The sequence below is a fragment of the Zootoca vivipara genome, chromosome 1 (genome assembly GCF_965207765.1).
Source record: "Zootoca vivipara chromosome 1, rZooViv2.hap1.1, whole genome shotgun sequence".
Taxonomy (NCBI): domain Eukaryota; kingdom Metazoa; phylum Chordata; class Lepidosauria; order Squamata; family Lacertidae; genus Zootoca; species Zootoca vivipara.
The window spans coordinates 1,011,378-1,032,320 of record NC_142582.1 but is presented as its reverse complement, the minus strand read 5'-3'; the positions used below and the strand labels follow the sequence as shown (position 1 = coordinate 1,032,320).

At 43.8% G+C, this 20,943-nt stretch overlaps 1 protein-coding gene across 1 annotated transcript; it reads right to left on the bottom strand.

Annotated features, from left to right (window-relative positions):
- Positions 1 to 1,183: 1,183 nt before the first annotated feature.
- Positions 1,184 to 19,860, bottom strand: ITM2B (integral membrane protein 2B). Its single transcript, XM_035139992.3, has 6 exons — positions 19,585 to 19,860; positions 11,519 to 11,647; positions 7,392 to 7,598; positions 5,843 to 5,953; positions 2,936 to 3,086; positions 1,184 to 1,839 (listed from the first exon to the last, which is right to left on the bottom strand). Exons 1-6 carry the CDS (start codon positions 19,702 to 19,704, stop codon positions 1,751 to 1,753), a joined length of 807 nt encoding a protein of 268 aa, XP_034995883.1. The 5' UTR covers positions 19,705 to 19,860; the 3' UTR covers positions 1,184 to 1,750.
- Positions 19,861 to 20,943: the final 1,083 nt, after the last annotated feature.

Below are 20,943 nucleotides of genomic sequence, written 5' to 3'. Positions count from 1 at the left end.
AGATCTCATGGTCAGAAATACTCAAAGAGAAGGGAGTTCAAGAAGGATGGGAGTTTCTTAAAGGCGAAATACTGAAGCCTCAAATGACAACAAGAAAGAAAAGTGGGAGGCATCTAAAGCTGAGATTTAAAAAGGGCATGTATAAAAATGGAAGAAAGGGGAAATCACATGAGTAGCCAACAGTTGCAGGGTGACGGTCAGCCAGACTAAAGCTCAGAATGAGCTCACGCTTGAAAGAGATGTAAAAAATAAAAAAGGTTTCTTTGCCTGTGTTCGAAGCAAGAGGGTGAACAAGAAAGTGGTAAGTCATTTGTATGGCGAAGACAAAGAAATGCTATTGGGTGACAAAAGGCAGAACTGCTCAACACTTAGGACTCAGCTATACAGCTGCAAATAAAAAACATTTTAAGTGTGTTTTAAGTGCAATATACAATGTGACACTAGATGGCGATAATGAGCCTTATGGAAAATTCCATGTATTTTAAAGAACTTTTTAAAAAAAAGCATTTTCAGAGCAGTTTTTGTGTGTGTAGATTCCACCCTTCTTTGCCTCCATCCAAAAAGAAAATAATGCCCATCCTGGTGATAACATAATAAATGATATCAGGAGGGAGCTGCAACCCAAGACAGAAAACAAGGTGGTAAGGAAAAACCTAGACAATCTCAACAGTTAGTCTGTGGGCACAGACAAATCTCATTTCTTTTTTGGATAGTTACAAGTTTGGTGGATCAGGGGAATGCTGTGGACACAGACTACTTTGACATGGGCGTAGCCACGGGACAGCTGCCCTCCCCAATCAAGTAAATGAATAAAAATACTTAAATAGAAATAATCAGAATATTTTAAATTGAAATGCTCACTGAGGTCACTTGGATGATTTTGGAGCACATTCTAGCAACACAACTGGCAACCCTGCAAGGCCCTTTCACTGGGGCAACTGTGGTAAAGTAACTAACTGTGGTAGAAAAAAGACAAACAAAATTGAGAACATGAAGCAATTTTCTATGTTTACTTGTTAGGAATTCCCATTTAATAATGGTTCCTATTGTTAATCTATACAGTGATTTATAGTACTTTAGTCTCAAGTCTGCTCTAAAATATTATTAGCATTCAAATCCTGCAATTCAAACATTCCCAGAGATACTGTCCACATAAAGAAAATCACATAAAGTTACAAAAACATTTAGACAAACAGGTTTGTAATATTTATTTTCACAGCACATACAGAGCATATATACACGTCGGTAACATTCTGTTACTGCTTAACTTAGTTACAGCGGATGCTTATAGTAGAACAGCGACTTGGAAATCAAATTTAAATGAGTTTTAAAAAAGAAAATGAATTGCACTTTTGTTACAAATTGTTTTCCCAATGCTTCCCCAACATTGCAAGTAATATGCTATTAAAAATCTCAAGAGTTGCAGTCCATTTGTGCATGTATTCTTTATTATAAATTCAGATGAATTATTCTCCAATTTTACTCTAAAATGGGATAAATCATTGACCTGGTATTACTTAAAGGTTTTTTACATGAGATGCACTAACAACTAAGACTTTATATAGCAGCTATTCAAACATATAAAAAGGGCACCATGCTTCAAAGATGGGAAAACATTAAAAAGGTTTATTGTAAGATAAAAAGTGTTGGCATTCAGCTATAAAGCCTTGTCCACTACTTACATAAATGACTTAAAATAAAGATCACTGCACATAATATAAAGGGTGTATTTTCAGTCACAACAGTATGTCTATTCTTCACAGATGAGTGTTTCCATGACAAACCTGTTCTCAAAGTGTCGAATCTTTCGGCAATTACTTGCTTCACGCTTCTGTATTCCTGTCGTGGAAAAGTGAATAGAATGTAAAGATTTTTTTTATTAAGATAGCTGCCTTTTGTTTCCTGTGAAAACTGTTGTGAGGGATTCTGTCAAACTGGAGACTCTGTAGATCATTAATAGGGAACTGGGTCTGGCCAGCAGGCCAGCTCCTTATCTCCCCCACACCCAACTTTGAGAGGGTGGGAACTTTGGCATACACCTGACATCACAATGACGTGCCAGGTGTATGCCAAAGTTCAAAGGAGGTACCGTAACTGGAACTGTTACAGTAACCTCCTTTAGAGCTGCTCCCAGCTGATGGATGCTGGGCCTTCAAAGAGGCTCCCTGTGACTTTTTATTAGCTGATAGTCAGTTATAGGCAGCCCTCTGCTCAGAAAGCATTGTTGTAAAATCTTATGCAAAGTGCTTGGTGCATAAAAGTAGCATGATTCAAACTGGCAAACTGGTTAAACTAAATAATCAAGTAGCATGTGAAATAGGTTTTATGTATTTGGTCCATGAGTTTACCATTCCACTAATACGTTTATTATTACAGTTCTTAGTGAAGCATATTCTCTGAATCAGACCAGTGCTAAACATGCAATTACTGATATTAAAACAACGCACAAGGCATGAGGTTAAACCAGTGTTTCTCAACCTTTTTTGGGCAAAGGCACACTTGTTTCATGAAAAAAATCACGAGGCACACCACCATTAGAAAATGTTAAAAAAATTAACTCTGTGCCTATATTGACTATATATAAAGTAATTCTCCCACGGCACACCAGGCAACATCTCGCGGCACACTAGTGTGCCGCGGAACAGTGGTTGAGAAACACTGGGTTAAACATATTCAATGACACCAAAAAAAAAACTGCCTTCAATGCTAAGAGTTGCCGTGTGAGAATGTAACTGTTTAGCATGAGGGCCAACAAATGCATGTAAGTCCACTTGAACTGCAGCAAAGTTGCACTGATGTCTCAGACTATCACAATATGAATACAGAGCACTGGGACGCTACACTTTCACTATTTTATATGGCACTTAACAGGAGGGCCATCACCCTTAACAGAGCTGAGGTACCTTTCTTTTTCCCATCCACATGCCAACCATACCTTTCAGCATTTCCTTGCGCTGCAATTTGTAGGTCTCTTTGCCACGACAGAGGCGATAGATGAAGAAGCCCAGCTGATCCACATTTTCTATACGATCAGTAACTATCATCTGCTCATGAACCAAGTAGGACTGAGGCAAGTATGTTCCAGCCTACATCAACCCAAATAAAAGTGCAACAGTATAGTCTCAATAATGTTAATGATGCCAGATGAGTCGTTTTTACAATTGCTGTGTGAAAAAGAAAGTTCAGTTCTGCAGAATGTGTGTTGGAGGGGAGGGACTTTTTTGCAGAAGGTAAAAGGAAATTGCTTTAAAAAAAATACTCAACAATTTTGCACATTTTAGAAAACAATAAAACATAATAGAGGAGAAATGGTGAATCAAATTTTGATGAACAGTAGATATAAATAATAATAGATAACTATTGTATCATATATTTCTGCCAACACTAATGTTAAGGAGTGTGGCAGTTTTGCCCTGTTAATATATTCAATAATCTCTCAAAGCTGCCGAAAGGTTTTTGGCTTAATGCTACCACTATAACACTATTTTTGAAAATAACCATAGCTAGGGATGCCATATTTCAAACAGTGAAAATCCAGACAGCAAAGTTGTTCTGCTTTGGTTTGGCCAATTTTGTTGAGCTTTCTACGTAATTCTTTTTAAAGAAAATAAGCAAAAATGGCACTACCGACAAGGTCTGCCATACATCCGGATTTTCCCAGACCTTTGACCGATTTCCACCCAGACACAGCTAGAGACAGGAGTATTCCGGATATTTGCAGGAAATTCCGGACGTATGGAAACCCTTCCATGGCTAAAGTTAACTGCAGTTCTCTCAATTTGGACATAATGAGGAACTCTAGTTTAAATTGAAAGGTTTGGGCTACTAGCAAAAATGGCCCTCAGGACAAGATTACTTTAAAAACCTAATATTAATAATTTGTATTAAGATTCAGAGACCCCCTTATCTCTTATCTACTCAGTAAGTCACTGTGTTCTGCAAGGCAGTTTTTCTCCTTAATATATCAAATATATCAGAAGCCTAGTCAACCATAGCTCCAAGCATTGCTTTCAGTGTGACTACCCCTATTCTGTGAAACAGCATTCTTGTTGATACATCAGGCATCCACTATTTGTACTTTACAAAAACAACTGAAGACTTTTTGTTCTGACCAGCCTTGACAGGCTAGGTGAGAAAGTTACTGCCTTAGATGCTCATTTTATATTGTTTTAAAATTATTTTAAGCTGTATTTATGGTATCTTCAATATGTGCACCTACCATATTTTTCGCTCCATACGACACACTTCTTCCCTCCCAAAAAGGAAGGGGGAAAGTCCGTGCGTCCTATGGAGTGAATACGAGAGCCAGAGCCCTGCCAAAAGCCAGAGCCCGCCCAGAGCCTAAGACAATTAAAGAAAAATATTTTTTTCTTGTTTTCCTCCTCTAAAAAACTAGGTGCATCCTATGGTCAGGTGCGTCCTATGGGACAAAAAAAATATGGTAGGTGCACATATTGAAGATGATTCATAAATTAAATAATTAAGAATATAGAGGGGAAATGAGCTATAGCAATTCTACATCTTCATCTATTATATATGATCGAGACTTTAATTCTAGTGATATACTTAGATCTTTTATACACTAGAAGGCAAGCAATGTTCATTGTTATGCTTCATTACTGGTAAATAGTCGGGTTTGGTCTCATATGAACGACAATGTTTAACATGTCAAAATTCACAATGGTATTAATATTTACAGATAAGGGATAAAGGACTGGACCTTGAGTTGTCCTTCCATAAACGGATGGGGCTTTGATCCAGAGGAGGCTCCCACTGGAGGAAGGGGAGGAGGGGTATTTTTTGCTGATTCCATTTCAGCCTCAAGAATCACCTCTTATGCTATTTCAGGTGATTCCCCTAACCTCCCAAAACAACTTCTTAAGAGGGACAGGGGGGAGGTTGCAGAAGGAATCAGTGAAAATTGCCTCCCCTTCCTGCAGCAGAGCACCGCATAAGCAAAACTCAGCTGAGTGCACTCCATCCACATGGCCTGGTTAACATACGTTAGTCATAGTTTGCGTAGCTGATCTATAGCTTATGTGATCAACTGAAACCTGCCCAGCAAATTAACCATGCTTTGTTTTCTGCCAACAAACCATAATCTGAAGCCATGGTTTGTTGTTCACTTGGAGTTATGTCCCAACCTGGCTGAGCCATGTTTGTTTGTCTGCTACTTTCAAAATGCTTGCCAACCTACAAAGTCACGAGACAAGAGCAGTTGGAAAGTCAACTGCTTGCAGGACTCCGTGGCCTTTGCTGGTGCATTCCCCAAAGACCACCTCACTCCCAACTGTGCTTGGCAACAGGATCCTTTCCCCACACCACTCTTCCCTGGCAACTCCTCCCTTGCAAGATAGACACCTTCACATTTCAGTTGCTCCCGTGAGGAGATAAAATTTTAAAGGGATAGCACTCCACTCAGTAAACATCTATAAAGAGAGGAATGGAAAAGCAGCCATGTCAACAGAACAGCATCACATAGAATAGTTGCTGAACAATATGCTAGAAGCTGTTAACAACATTCAATTGGTTTGAATGCATAAACAAATGTAAAAATTAACTAATTATAGACCACATATAAACCACATTCTTCAAACAATGTAATTTATGCTTTTGAATTGTGTACAGTGTAATTATTATTTTTTAGATTCTCAAAATGACTTTATAGTAAAAGAAATGAAAAACTTTATAAATAAAAATTTAGCTAAAGAAGTTACAACATTCTGCTGTCCTGTAGTACATTAAGTGCTCTTTCATGTTTACATACACTTATATCTCCAGTATGAAAGTTTAATGTTCTAGCCTGATTATATTCAAAAACAAAAATGAATTTTAATCATACCTTGATGTTGATCAACAACTCCAAAAAGTTTTTAGGCGGCATAACAACCGACGTGTTTAGAGGAATAACATAGCATTTATCCAGGCTGAGGTCAAGGTAAGCTGTAAGTCTCTGATGAGAAGATGTCACAAATAGCATGTTAATAATTTTAAACATACAAAATTATGTATGAGTAATCATTCTAACTGGCTACTTCATTTTCCTGCTGAATGCCTGCCTTTGTATATTATTTGTAATGTCCTTTCAGATAAAACAAAACTAGCACTAAGAAAAGTCCAGCCTTCTGGACTTCATTAAACCGAGGTACCACTGTAGTTGAAATCCCCCATTACTACTATCTCACTTCCTTTTGAATGGTTGGCCATCTGTTCCAGGAAGGCACCATTTGTGTCCTCAGTTTGGCTCGGGGGTCTATAGCAAACTCCCACAATGAGATCACTGTTATTTTTCTCTCCTTAATTTTGACCCAGATACTCTCAATTTGGCTTTGAAGTTTTAAATCCTGGATCTCTTCACAGGTATACACATCTCTGATATATAATGCCACTCCTCCTCCTTTCCTGTTTGGTCCATCATTTCCTGTTTGGGATCCATCATTTCCTTGTCTGGGACATGAATTAGGGAAGAAAATCAGGACTTTTGTTAAGGACTGAAAATTCCTATTTCCATACCTGCCACATTCCAAACCCCAGGTTCCTAAAAAGCCTGTTGTTGACAGGCTTTAGAACATGTTCAGTGGTTGCAGTTATTGCAACTATGTTATTGCACAGGAACATAGGAAGCTGTATTAAACTGAATCGTATCATCAGTCCAGCTAACTCAAATATTCTCTACTACACAAGGATGATGAACGGCCTGAGCATTTTTATCTGGGCTCGAGACACTCCCTGATTTTGAATGCATTGTGGCATTGGCAATAGAATCAAATATACAACAAGTTCTGTCAACTGTCAGTAGCTAGTGGTCCTCCTCTGGCTTCACCTGCCCCATGCTGGCCTCTCTCCAATTTCAGAATAGAACTTCTGCGCCAGAACGTTCAGCAATCAGTGTCAGTATCGGAGCATTATTGGAAAAGGGCATCATTTCCAATACAGCCTGAGCACTGGATCTTCAATGAACTCATCAGGAGTGGCAGTTCCATCATGAAAGGGTAGAGAAGACAGCTGGAGTGTTTTACAATAACTCCTGGTATGAAACTGCCATCTCAAAGCTGGTAGGTGTGTGCTGCTTGAGTGTCTGCATCGCTTTTGTGTCACTTGTAGATGCATGTGAGCAGTGGCCTTGTTCCTGATGGCACTGCCCTCTCCTGGCATGCAGCCTCAAGGACTGGTCAGGAACAAATATGATCCTCAGGTGAAAATACGTTGCCCACCCTCGTCTATGCCGACTGGCAGCAGCTCTCCAGGTCTCAGGTGCAAGCCTTTCCCAGCCCTGTTGGAGATGTCAGGGACTGAACTACAGCCCTGCAGCCCGCTTTTGAAAGTCAACACAAACAATCAATGGCTACAAACAAGCATATGGCAAGACATTACCATGAGACTGTCCTTACCCGGTGAAAATCATGAACAATATCAGCTGGATCACTGTCAGCAAATTCTGGAACAGGCACACTGATGAACTCAACCTCCTGCTCCTTGAGGATTTGAATGTTCTCTTCAATTATCTGGTAACGGGGAGCTGGGGCACCTGAATCCGGCTCACTTAATGTTAAGCCATCCTCAATGTACTTTATTCCACAGAAGTAAACGCCATTTTCCTAAAAGGCAAAGTTAAAAGTGAAGCAAATATTATGCAAGCTTTCAGGCACTCATAATCACCTTTAAACCGTTAATATGTACCAGGCCCCTTCCTTATGCACTAAAGTGCTATTTCCACTTTCCTCTCAAAGCTATTTCAAGAAGGATAGTGGAGGGGAAGCGGAGTGTGAAGAGCAGGTGTAACCCAGGCAGGTTCATGTGTCCAGCTAGAGACAGGAAATTTCTGGGGAGAAATCAATTAAAATATCTGGAAGTTTTAAAGTCAATTAAAAACACTGTGGGAGTGGTTTGGGAAAATAGAGAGACATACATTATGGATTTTCTTCTCAAACCTAGACTTACAGGTAAAACTCGGAAAATTAGAATATCGTCGAAAAGTGCATTTATTTCAGTAATGCAACTTATTATTTTTACTTTAATTTTTACAAATGCTTTCTTTTGGAAATTCCACAGCAATAAAACAAATAGTTACAACAATACAAGAATAAACAAAAATAAACATCGCTATTACATTTCATTAATTACATTCCATTTATAATTGGCCTGCCTAACAACAAATAATTACAATTACAACAAATAAAGGCTTGACATATCTTGCTTTGCATGTCATGCATCTATCTCATATATTGGTTTCACCTTTTAAGTTGCATTACTGAAATAAATGCACTTTTCGACGATATTCTAATTTTCCGAGTTTCACCTGTACATCTCCTGAGCTTACATTTTTAATGTTTGATTTTTATTATGCTTTTATGAATTGGAAGCCACCCAGAGTGGCTGGGACAACCCAGCAAAATGGGTGGGGTAAAATTATTATTCTTGCATGTTCTTAAATCTTAAGTAATAAAATATCATATTTAACTTAACTGTGTTTTAGCAAAATGCCCTGAAAGCTTTGCTATAAATATTTATTACCTTTTATATCCTATTTTCTTAACAGGAAAATTTAGATTAAAAATAAAATTTAACAGTTTAAAAATGAAACTATGAACAGTGTAGAAAATAAAGGAAAGTTTATTTCGCAGGCTCCAAAATGGTGGACGCGCCGAGGCTGGAAGAGCGCATCCACCATTTCGGAGCTGGCAAGCGGGAAGCGGCGGTGGCGGCACAGGCATGCCCAGCCCCAATGGGGTTAAAGGGACATGCTTCCCTCGCTCGCTCTTTGCTTTGCCCTGCATGGGTGGCGCTTCCATTCCCGGCTAGAGCGCGACAGGTGGGGGCAGCGAGCAGGGAGGAGCGAGGAGGGACGGGCGGGAGCTATGGCTCCGGCGGCGGGGACATCCGTCAGCTCCCGACTGCAGCGACAGCTGATAAGATAAGATAAGATAAGATATCTTTATTGTCATTGTCCCCTTGCGGGAACAACGAAATTACTCGGTTGCTACATCCACTCAGATAAAGCATTCCGCATAATCCAAAATTACAAAAGCTAATTAAAAACAGTAAATATACTACAAAATAACAAGTAAAATAAGATGACTTCAAAGTCCGGGCTTTCCATTTAAGGCCAAAATTGCTCTAGAGAAGAAACTGTTCCTGAGACGGCTTGTTCTTGCCTGCATTGTTCTATATCTCCGTCCCGATGGCAGGAGCTGAAAGAAATGGTGACCAGGGTGCGTTGGATCTCTTGATATATCTAGTGCTTTTCTATGGCACCTGGTGGTGTAAATTTGTTCTAAGGTGGTGAGTGAGCAGCCAATAATGCTCTCTGCTGTTTTAATAATTCTACACAGCCCTGTTCTGTCCTGGGAAGTACAGCTTCCGTACCACACACATAAACCGTACGTGAGCACGCTCTGTATGGCACAGTGATAGAAGGCAAGCAGCAGCTTTTGTGGAAGATGGTTTTTCCTTAAAATTCTCAAAAAATACAGTCTCTGCTGCGCCTTCTTCACAAGCCCCCTTGTATTAACACTCCAGGACAGATCCTCCTGTAACTCAATGCCTAGAAATCTAAACGTTGTTACCCTCTCCACACAAATTCCGTCAATCAAGAGTGGCTGGACCTCGTTCTTCTGTCTCCTAAAGTCCACCACAAGCTCCTTAGTTTTCTTTGTGTTTATGAGCAAGTTGTTGACTCTGCACCACTCTGTCAGCCGCTCCACCTCATCTCTATACTCAGTTTCACCCTCCTTATCAGAGATGAGCCCGATCACGGTTGTGTCATCTGCAAATTTGACAACCCTATTTCTAGGGTGGGCAGCGACACAATCATATGTATAAAGAGTATAAAGGAGCGGACTAAGCACGCATCCTTGTGGTGTTCCTGTGTTAGTCCTAAGCATGTTAGACATATAAGGGCCCAACCGGACCCTCTGGGAGCGATCTGAGAGAAAGTCCAGTATCCACCCACAGAGTGATAGCGGGAGCCCCAGATTTCCCAATTTAGTTATCAGACGTTGCGGTAGAATGGTATTGAATGCCGAGCTGAAATCTACAAAAAGCAGTCTGGCGTAGCTCCCCCGCTGCTCCAAATGTGCAAGAACAGCTTGGAGGGCAATCGCCACGGCATCCTCTGTTGATCTTTTCGTTTTGTAGGCAAATTGGAATGTGTCCAATCCCTCTGGTAGGCAGGCAATGACATAATTTCGTACCAGCTTTTCAAAGCACTTCATAATTATGGGTGTAAGTGCTACTGGACGAAAGTCATTCGGATTCTCCGGATTGGATTTTTTTGGTACTGGAACAATAATAGAAGACTTCAGGCAAGATGGGACAGTAGCCTGGGCTAGGGATCGATTTAAAATCCCAGTGAAGACTCCCGCTAGTTGGTCTGCGCAGTCTCTTAAGACTCTTCCAGCTACTCCATCTGGCCCTGTAGCCTTCCTTGAGTTGATTCCCTTCAGCACCTTCCTCATCTCTCCTTCCTCCACTTTGAATACCACATTCCTTTGCACCGAGGGATCCCGCTGCCGGAGCCATGGCATTCGCTCCATAACACGCACAGAGATTTCTCCTTACTCTTGAGGAGGAAAAAACTGTGTGTTATGGAGCGAAACATAGGCTTGCATCTGTGCCTGACAGTGTCTCAACTCTCCCAGTTCTGAGCTTGAAGCACCTATCCGTAGCTGAGCTTGCAGCAGCCATTAGCCGGAGATGCAGAAGAAACCTCTAGCCTCCCTCTATCTCTAATTTGTTGGGGGAAGATTTCTTTCAGCTCTCAATTCCAAGCTTGAAGCTGGAAAGAGGAGCAGATTTATTATCCTGGAGCTCATGCAAAGTTTCAGAGACCTAGCTTTGGGGGAAAAAGTGTCCTAACAACAACTGATTTGGGGCTGGCAAGTAAAACCAGTCCCCCAAAACTGATGGTCCCTGGCCATACATGTTAAATGCAAGAACTTTCCTTATGAAAAGATTAAAATTACCATGTGAATTAACTCTAAGTATACAAGGGACCCGGGTGGCACTGTGGGTTAAACCACAGAGCCTAGGGCTTGCTGATCAGAAGGTCGGCGGTTCAAATCCCTGCAACGGGGTGAGCTCCCATTGCTCGGTCCCAGCTCCTGCCCACCTAGCAGTTCGAAAGCACATCAAAGTGCAAGTAGATAAATAGGGACCGCCCCGGCGGGAAGGTAAACAGTGTTTCCGTGCGCTGCTCTGGTTCGCCAGAAGCACCTTTGTCATGCTGGCCACATGACCAGCTGTCTGCGGACAAACACTGGCTCCCTCGGCCTATAGAGTGAGATGAGCGCCGCAACCCCAGAGTCGGTCACGACTGGACCTAATGGTCAGGGGTCCCGTTACCTTTACCTTTACACAAGGGATAGCAGTTGGGGATTTTCCCTTCACCTTTTTAAAAAAAGAGTTAAAGTTGGGTAACCAGCAGAAAATTGTCAAAACACTACCAAGAGAACAATTAAAGTATTTACTCATTTAAGTACAGTGGTACCTCTACTTACAAATAATATATTCAACCTACCTGGAATGCAAAATACTTGTACAGATAGGCACCCCCAAGTATCACCACAGCAAGCATAAAAGCTAATCCAAAACACATACACCAACACCAAGCCCTCCTTTGTGCGATAGGGACCACGCCCTCTGGATCCTATAAATATAGAAAGGGAAACAGTAAGCAGTTGTGTCCATCAAGCTTTATAAGGCCATATAGATGCATGGATTTGTGGTTCTTTGTAAAGGGTGATACCAAACTAAATCACAGTCAGAGAGTAGTACACTCATTGAAATCAAAGTATATACATTGTTTACTTCTAAGTAAAAGTGATTAGTATGAGAGCTTTGAATTGTTATCATGTATATTTTTTAATATTGAAATTGCTATATAACGGGGGGGGGAAGGACTTCTGGGGAGGATCATGGCAAATTGACCAACTTTTGTCAGCAGCTCACCAACAGAGATAATTATGTGGTATGTCCCTGCGCTCCTTAAATTCCAGAAACCTGAGGTGCACTTTGGGCATGCTTGCAAGTATCTGAGAAAGAGAAAGAGACAGGCCCTGCTTTGTCTTGCAGATCAAGTAACTGAAAATTGGTCACATCTCTGTAAGCAGTATAATCATTGCCAAGGTAGCCCACCCCCCACTTCCAAGCTTGTGCTAAGAAGACATTTGCTCACATGCACAAAGCTATGCTGGCTGCATCACTGGTCCTGTAGGGATAAATCTAGCTAGAGAGCAAGGGTACTCAAACATTTACTTTTTTTATATACACACTTTTCAATAGACAGTACCAGATTTGCAAAGGTATGTGCGTGTAGTGAGGTGAGGTGAGAATATTCTCTGCTAGAAAATTATCCAGAAAATATTCTCCACAAACTGTAAATTCTAATGTAAGAACCAGTTTTACAACTCACATTTTAAAAAAAAATCTAGTAAATAATACAGTGGTACCTCTGGTTAAGAACTTAATTCGTTCTGGAGGTCCGTTCTTAACCTGAAACTGTTCTTAACCTGAAGCACCACTTTAACTAATGGGACCTCCTGCTGCCGCTGCGCCGCCATAGCACAATTTCTGTTCTCAGCCTAAAGCAAAGTTCTTAACCCGAGGTACTATTTCTGGGTTAGCGGAGTCTGTAACCTGAAGCGTCTGTAACCTGAAGCGTTTATAACCCAAGGTAGCACTGTAAGTCAAGCTGTGATATTGCCAGTGTAAGTAATGAATAATGATTGGGCAGTGTCCTTCACCATTGACAGTTCTGAAATGTGAGCTACAGAAAACTTCTTTTTTTTTAAGTTTTAGTTTTAGTTTTAAAAATGCTATTCATTTAACCTGATGAACATTTGAATTTGTATGTATTTCAACTATATGCAATAGCCTTTTTTCTATTTTGGTGTGTATTCTTAGCAATTCTATACCCTTGGCCATACAGTGTGATTTTTTTTTACAGAAAGTAGCTTTAATATACACTTTAATATACACTTAAAGTACCCAGGCCTATACAATTACATGTAACAGCATGTGAGGTGGCCTTGATTTAAACAGCTGGCGTTTCTATACAGTGGTACCTCGGGTTACAAACGCTTTAGGTTACAAACTCTGCTAACCCAGAAGTAGTACCTTGGGTTACAAACTTTGTCCCAGGATGAGAACAAAAATTGCGCACTGATGGCACGGTGGCAGCGGGGGGCCCCATTAGTGGCAGTACAGTCATACCTCAGGTTACGGACGCTTCAGGTTGCGTCCCACGCCGAACCCGGAAGTACTCGAATGGGTTACTTCCGGGTTTCAGCAGAAGAGCTAAATTGTGCTTTGTGCACGCGCAGAAGCGCCAAGTCGCAACCAGCGTGTGCGCAGGCGCAGCGCAGCGGGTTGCGAACACTGTGGGTTGCAAACGTGCCTCCCGCATGGATCATGTTTGCAACCTGAGCGTCCACTCCAACTGGTTTTTGCAGTGCCATTCAATGGTACAAGGTGCCATTTACCTGAGATTGGCATACTGAAATATAATATAATGATAATATATTTAATGTTAATGGCTTTTTTATATGTATACATATAGTTTTGTTTATCAAGCTGTGTTTTTGTCACCAAAACTGTAATTAAGTGTTAGAGCTATTAGAAGCACAAGATAGCATATTACTGAATTTACTTGTATCAAACATGCCAACTGTATTTTTTGACTTGTCCTATAACATGTACATGTTCTAATGGAATAATAAAATATGATTTAACTACTGAGTTTCCTTATACCAAACCTTACTGGTGCCATCACCTTAGAATGGTGAATTCTCCTATTTTAAATGAAAATTCTCTAATATTCTCATTAATTGAAAATAGTCTCCAAAAGATTATTCTCAAGAATTTAACATCACTCTCTCTCTGTGTGTGTGTGTGCACGTGTGTTACTGCAAAGCAGCCAAGAACTTGGCGTTACTTGCAGAATAGTCTGTCACTTCCTTATTTTCCTTTCCTGACTCCATTTCCTGCAATTTTTAAAATAAAAAAAATATAGTTGTTTCATGCAAGAGCAATTCTGTGCAAAAGAGATTTTAAAAACCAACAACAATCGCTATGAATGTGCCTTCAGCAACAGCCAGTATAAAAAGAGCAAGCTGCATCCTTTCTGTTGGATTGGTGAAACCCAAATGGGAGGAGGGGGTGAGACCAACGGAATACCACCACATATGAAAAAGAACCCGCCAATACTATATGTTCCAGGGTCTCTACTATCAGACAACGTTCAACTTTATATTTGATTTTCTTCCCATATCAGATTATCTTCAGACTGGGAAAATCTGAATTTAGTGAGGGAAATGTACTGTTGTGTGCCACTCCAATCTCTAAGCAGTGAGAGAATCCAGGGGTTCCTGCGCTTACCCAAAGCTTGGTTTTCTTTGAATGACGCTCAGCATTAGCTCTGCAGTAAATCTTATTTATATTCACTTTTTTAATAAAATTCATACATTGCTTGATTGCGAAACCCTAAAAGTGGTTTACAAAAAGGTAACACAGTAAAGTGGTTTACAAAAAGGACACAGGTTAAACCACTGAGCCTAGGGCTTGCTGATCAGAAGGTCGGCGGTTCGAATCCCTGTGACGGGGTTAGCTCCCATTGCTTGGTCCCAGCTCCTGCCAACCTAGCAGTTCGAAAGCACGTCAAAATGCAAGTAGATAAATAGGAACCGCTACAGCGGGAAGGTAAACGGCGTTTCCATGTGCTGCTCTGGTTTGCCAGAAGCGGCTTTGTCATGATGGCCACATGACCTGGAAACTATACGCCGGCTCCCTCGGCCAATAATGCGAGATGAGCGCGCAACCCCAGAGTCGGTCACGACTGGACCTAACGGTCAGGGGTCCCTTTACCTTTAACACAGTAAAATCAAGAAAAAAATCACAACCCTACTTTAAAACAAACAAAAGTTAACATACTGAAGCAGATTAAAATTACCTAGCTCTTGCTTCCCCATTGGTTTCCAAGGGAGTCCCCAAAATCCAGCACAGAGCAAACATTTTTATGTGTCTCCAGCTGCCAGCCGGCCTCCAATACAAACACCTCGGGTTACAAACACTTCAGGTTACAGACTCCACTAACCCAGAAGTAGTACCTCGGGTTAAGAACCGTTTCAGGTTAAGACCGGACCTCCTGAACAAATTAACCAGAGCTACTACTTCTATCTTCTAGCCAGGTGGGGTGTTGACACCCAACCCATTTATTTCTATGGCAACCTCTTTAGACTGGTAGATTGCAGTACTTAAATAGGCAGCCAAACCTTAAAAAAGGAACTGGTTTGGCTTGTTTCCTCTTACATATTCTGCCCCATACACAGGATCACAGGTGTGGAAGGAGCACAGCACATCATTCAAACTAGTCCCCACCCAAAGAAACCCCTTGGTTTTCGAACAGCTTAGTTCTCAAACATTTTGGCTCCTGAATGCTGCAAACCCAGAAGAGAGTGTTACAGTTTGTGAGCTCTTTTTGGAAGCCGAACGTCTGACGGGCCTTCTTCCACAGCTTCCGATTGGCTGCAGGAGCTTCCTGCAGCCAATCAGAAGTCACGCTTTGGTTTTTCGAACTACTTGGAACCCGAATGCTGAAAACCCAGAAGTGAGTGTTCCAGTTTTCAAACTTTGTTCTGGAAGCTGAACATGCTCCGCTTTGAATCCTGAGCTTCCGTTTTTAGTGTTGCACTGCTAATTTGCACCCTACTATTCCAAAAGAAGTATTCTGTTCTGAGGTGATATTTGGATCTTATATTTGGTGCTTTTGTTTTTGCTATTTTTTGTGTTTTCGTTTTTGTAGTTTTTTCATTTTTGTGACTGTGACTTCGTTTTTGTGACTTGCTTTTGTGACTGTGTGGAACCCAGTTCGGCTACTGATTGATTGATTGATTGATTGTGCGACTGCGGAAATAAATAAAAGCAGCCAAGGCAAGAGAACCATTAACAGTGTTTATTGCTTTCATTTTATGGATCAATAGTCTCGTTAGATACTAAAGCAGGCATCCCCAAACTACAGCCCAGGGTCCGCATACGGCCCGAAGGCCTCTTTTATCCGGCCCACGATGACCACGATGACCCCCGCTGCCCGCTCTTACCGGTGCGGCTGCCCACTCCTGGGCTTGAAAAAGCGCTGGAAATAGCTTGCGCACATGCGCTAGCGTCATTTCCGGCGTACTTCCTCCCACTTTTGGGCCTGAAATGGCCTGTGCGCATGCGCTAGTGTCATTTCCGGATCTGAGGAGGCCCATGAGCATGCACACAAGGCGCGTGCTCCCCGTCCTCCGCGCGATCGGCGCTGCAGGCACTGTACCGAAGCCGGGTAAGTTTGGGGACCCCTGTAAACCTCATGAGAAGAGAAGACTCCCTGGAAAAGACCCTGATGTTGGGAAAGATTGAGGGCACTAGGAGAAGGGGACGGCAGAGGATGAGATGGTTGGACAATGTTCTTGAAGTGACGAACATGAGTTTGACCAAACTGTGGGAGGCAGTGGAAGACAGGAGTGCCTGGCGTGCTCTGGTCCATGGGGTCACGAAGAGTCAGACACGACTAAACGACTAAACAATAAGATACTAAAATTAATGTTAAATTGCTGTTTTAGGGGTTGTTTATAAAAGTCTGGAATGGACTAATCCATCTTCCATTACTTCCTATGGCAAAGTGCGCCTTGGTTTTGGAATGCTTTTTGTTTTGGAATGGACTTCTGGAACAGATTAAGTCTGAGAACCAAGGTACCACTGTACTGAGTAAATTAACAGCAAATGGGTCAAAATCTACTTGCTATGCCACTGTACTCCTAGTCTACTTCCTGGCAGCAATCATATGTGTCGGGGGACTCCCTACAGGGACCCTCCCCCAGGCATCCTGACCAGCACTTTGCCCAGTGACAGCGCAAGCAGCGGGTCAGGAGGAGGGAATGAGGAATGGAGCGGAATGGCGCGTCAGAGCCCCTGCACCGACCCAGCTCGCCAGAGGAAGGGCAGCGCAGCAAGGTGTTGGAGACTGCAACGCTCCAGCCAAAGGACGGGAGAAGGAACGCAGCCCCTTCCGGCGCCCACGTTGGGTCATGCACCCAGACGTAGGGCAAGGGGGTGGCGTTTTGGGGTCACCAGACTATTATGCTGGCGCAAAAACAGAGAAGCGCCATTGCCGGGTTCTGAATCAGACTAGGCAGTCATGTTTTCTGATGTCTCTGCACTGTAAATGGTATGCACAATAAAGCTCTTAAAGACAGAGCAGACTGGAGCGTCTTTACTCGAGAGCAGCCGCAACAATCCCCTGACAATATGTAAATACCTAATTGAGACCAGTGAATCTGAGCCATGCTATGGCAATGATAGAGTCACTTGTTAGCCTGCCCAGTCAAGGTAATCCATCATTTAGCTTGTGCTAATAAAAATGTATTTTGGTATTGATTGTGATTGATGTTTTAATGAATCAAGCCTCTCTCTGTAGTTTCCATGTTATCTGGAGTAAGTTTTACACAGCTAAGACTCCATCCCCCAGGAAAAATCTCTGAAACAGCTGAACCTTTTTAAAAGTATTGTTCTGGAATAGAGAGCAGAAATCCTTCATCCACCTTCCCAAAGCCCAGTAAACAGTCTCCAGACTTTACGAATGAGGTGCCAGGACTCTGGAACAAGGCTGGAGCCCTCATGCCTCCTTCCCTCAGTGACCCGACTTTGGTGAAGGCAGAGCGAGTGCTTTGGGAATGTCCCAAAGCCCAGTAAAGGAGGCACCACCTCACTTACTGGGGTCTGTGGAAGTCCTGGGAGGGCCCTGGAAAGCTCTCAGGACCCTCCCAGGACTTCCACAGACTCCAGTATGCAGCTTCCTACCTCACAGGAGGGCAGTTCTGGAGGTTGCCTTTGTGCACGGACCCCTATAACCAAACTCTTGTGTAAGTGGCAGGCCCACTCTACAGAAGTGTAGGCATCAAATCTGCTCATTTTCCAGGTAATGTTCCAGGCAAGGCAGACAGTGAAAGGTTTTGGGCAAAGGGGATTGCTTTTGGCTGAGTCCAGCTGATTGCATTGCCCAGTTGATTCTGTAGCTCTTGTTATGAAGCAAGATTAAATTGAGTCAGAGAGGAAGGGTGAAACAACATCAACATAGCCGAAAAGTTTGTATGCTTGATTTCCTCTTTTAATTACCTTAATGCTAGACGCTTGCTGGATAACACAAACCAACAACTCAAGGGAAATAAAAAAGGGTCACCCCTACCTCAACCCCACAATAAACTGTTTAGATCTTGGATCCCATGTAAGGAATGGTGGGGGGGGGGGGAACAGCAGCTCCTTGAACAGCTATTACAAAGACCAAACTAACCCCCCCCCTTTTCCACATCAAATGATAGCACCAACTTTGCAAAATATCTACTGCAGCAGAAATATTAGAGGAGCTGAAGATAGACAGTTGGACACAGTATACTGAGCAGATCTAACTGTGCCAATTGATAGGGAAAACTTTTTTTAAAAAAACCCTCACTAATCTCATAATTTCCCCCTCCGTTTTGATGAACAATTGTCTATCAGTTTTCTAAACTGCTTAAACCCAAAGCTAGGAATACCAAATTTGGAACCATGGCGAAAGTTTCAGTAGCTTCATGTTGATGAATCCTCTTTGCTGTAGATACATGTATGCTGTACTGTACATACTTGCAGTTGCAGCTTAGAGAACTATAAAGTGTAAATACGAACTTTTTAGTCTTTAGAAAGTCAGAAAACGCCAGACTATTTTAACTACCATGTCCCATCATGATAAAATGGTAACCTAAAATTAACCAGGATCCTGCAAGACAGTTTTAGCTTGACTGGGAATAAGGAAATAAAATGGCTCATCCACTGCCTTATTGGAGATTAAATTCATTGCATAAAACTAATGATTTATTAGATGTCGTCACAATTTGGTACAATATGACCATCATGTGGCAATGTGAAGACCAATCTATCAATTTTAACATTGGTTTTCCTTGATTATAGGCTACAGTACTTCATTAGCTACATTAAATGTGCTTTTTAGCAGGCAGAAATATAGGTGTAAAGAAAACCGGTTGCACTTGGAGGAAATGCCTGCCATGAAGCGGCCTCCTGCCGAGAAAAGCTTCCGACACAATAGATCTGTTTTTGCTGTTTTTCCGGCAACACACTACCCATCTGGGAACCTTCCTCCCTCTTGCTGCAAAAGACGCGTCGACCTGAGCATTATGGATCTGCCCACGCCCGTCTTTCCTTCCCTGCTAGCGATGCAGGAGCGGACCAGGCCCACTAAGCATCCCCGTGGGCCCCGCCGCCCCCCGGGACTCAAGAGGCAGCTCCGCACCGGGAAGGCGGCGTCCGAAAGGCGCCGCTGGGGCAGCTCCAAGCGCGGCCGGGCGAAAACAACGCCGCGACAGAAAAGGGGGCGAAGCTCGGAAGGCTCTTCCCGAGTCAGCCATTTTAGATCCGCCCCGAGCTCTTCCTTCGCCTCTCCGGGAACCAGGCGCCGCTCTCTGCCAGGGCCGCCAGGCAGCGCAGGCCTCCCGAAGCGGCCTTGCGGACGGAGCCGCCGCCCCGGAGCCCAGCAGGCCGACCGCCTCGCCCGCTCACCTTGGCGCCGGGGGGCAAGATCAGCACTTGGCTGCAGCTGCCTTCCTTGCTCTCGTCCTCCTCCTTCCTGCCCGCGGAGTCCTTCTGCGCCAACGCAGAGTTGAACGACACCTTCACCATGGCGGCGGCGGCGGCGGCGGCGGCTGAGCGGCGATCTCGGGAGCTTCCGGCTCTTCGCTGGGCAGGCGGCGGCGGAGGGTGCGGCTGGGGCTTGCTTGGTGCGCGCCGCTCCTGCTCCTGCGCCTCTGCCTCCCTTCCCTTCCCTTCCCTTCGCTCTCCGCCGCCGCCTCCTCCTCGCTCAGGCGCCCAACCAGCCCGGCAACCGCGGAAGAGGGAGGGGCGAGGGAGGAGCCAGGGCCGCGCCGCCCGCTCCGACGAAGCCCTGCGGCTGGACCGGGCCGAGGGGGAGCCGCCGGGCGGGCGCAGCGCCGGAGCTCGCCGTCGCCATGCAGAGGCGGACGGCGCCCGGAGAGCGCGCGCGCGAAGCTGCCTCAGGAGCGACCCGCAAGAGAGGGGGCAGGCCGGAGGACAACTGGCCGGGCCCCGTTGGGGCAGCCGCGGGAGGGAGGGAAATCCCCCCGCGCCGAGCCGTGCGACGAAGAAGTGCGCCTGGGCGCAGCGCGGCCCCTTGCCCAAGGGCGCTCGGGGAGACGATGGGCAGCGGCAGCCCAGGCTCCCTGGGCAGCTGCAGGGCGAACAAAGGGAGGTGCGACGAGGAGGGCCGCGGAGAAGACAGCTCGCCCGGCTGCCTCCCCCCAAACCTGCACCTTGGCATCGGAAAAAGAAACGACAGTCTTTCTCCCTAGCCTGCATATAGGGCAGGTCCAGGGCTTTCAAAGTGAACCATTCACAGTGGGATCAGGTGTTAAACAGGATTGTGCTGTCACCCCAACTCTTATTTATTGTTTTCATGGCCATGATCCTACACATTGTCAAAGTGAAACTCCCCACCGGGGTAGAAATCATATATCAAACAGATGGAAACCTCTTTAATTTGAGTGGGCTGAATACCATAACTTCCGTCATGGAGCTTCAATATGCTGATGACAACGTAGTGTGGATGACCTCCGAACCATCCTAAATATATTTGCAGAAGCCTATGAAAAGTTAGGCCTATCGCTCAACATCCACAAAAACAAAGTGCTGCACCAACAAGCACAAAACAACCCCTCTGCAGCGCCACAAAATCCAACTCAATGGTGTAATGTTGGAAAGCATCAATCACTTCTACCGGTACCTACCTTTCCACAAGGGCTGACATGCTGAAATCCAGCATCACCTGAGCTCTGCGAGTGCAGCTTTCTCCCGACTGAGGACTGGGAGATTCGCAGGAAAACCAAAATGCTTGTTTACAAAGCT

Coding starts and splice junctions, on each gene's coding strand:
- ITM2B (XM_035139992.3), bottom strand. CDS start 19,704: ATGGTGAAGGTGTCGTTCAACTCTGCGTTGGCGCAGAAGGACTCCGCG. Junction 5,954..7,391: donor TTGTTCATGATTTTCACCGG/GTAAGGACAGTC, acceptor TCTTCTCATCAG/AGACTTACAGCTTACCTTGA. Junction 1,840..2,935: donor GCGCAAGGAAATGCTGAAAG/GTATGGTTGGCA, acceptor TTTCCACGACAG/GAATACAGAAGCGTGAAGCA.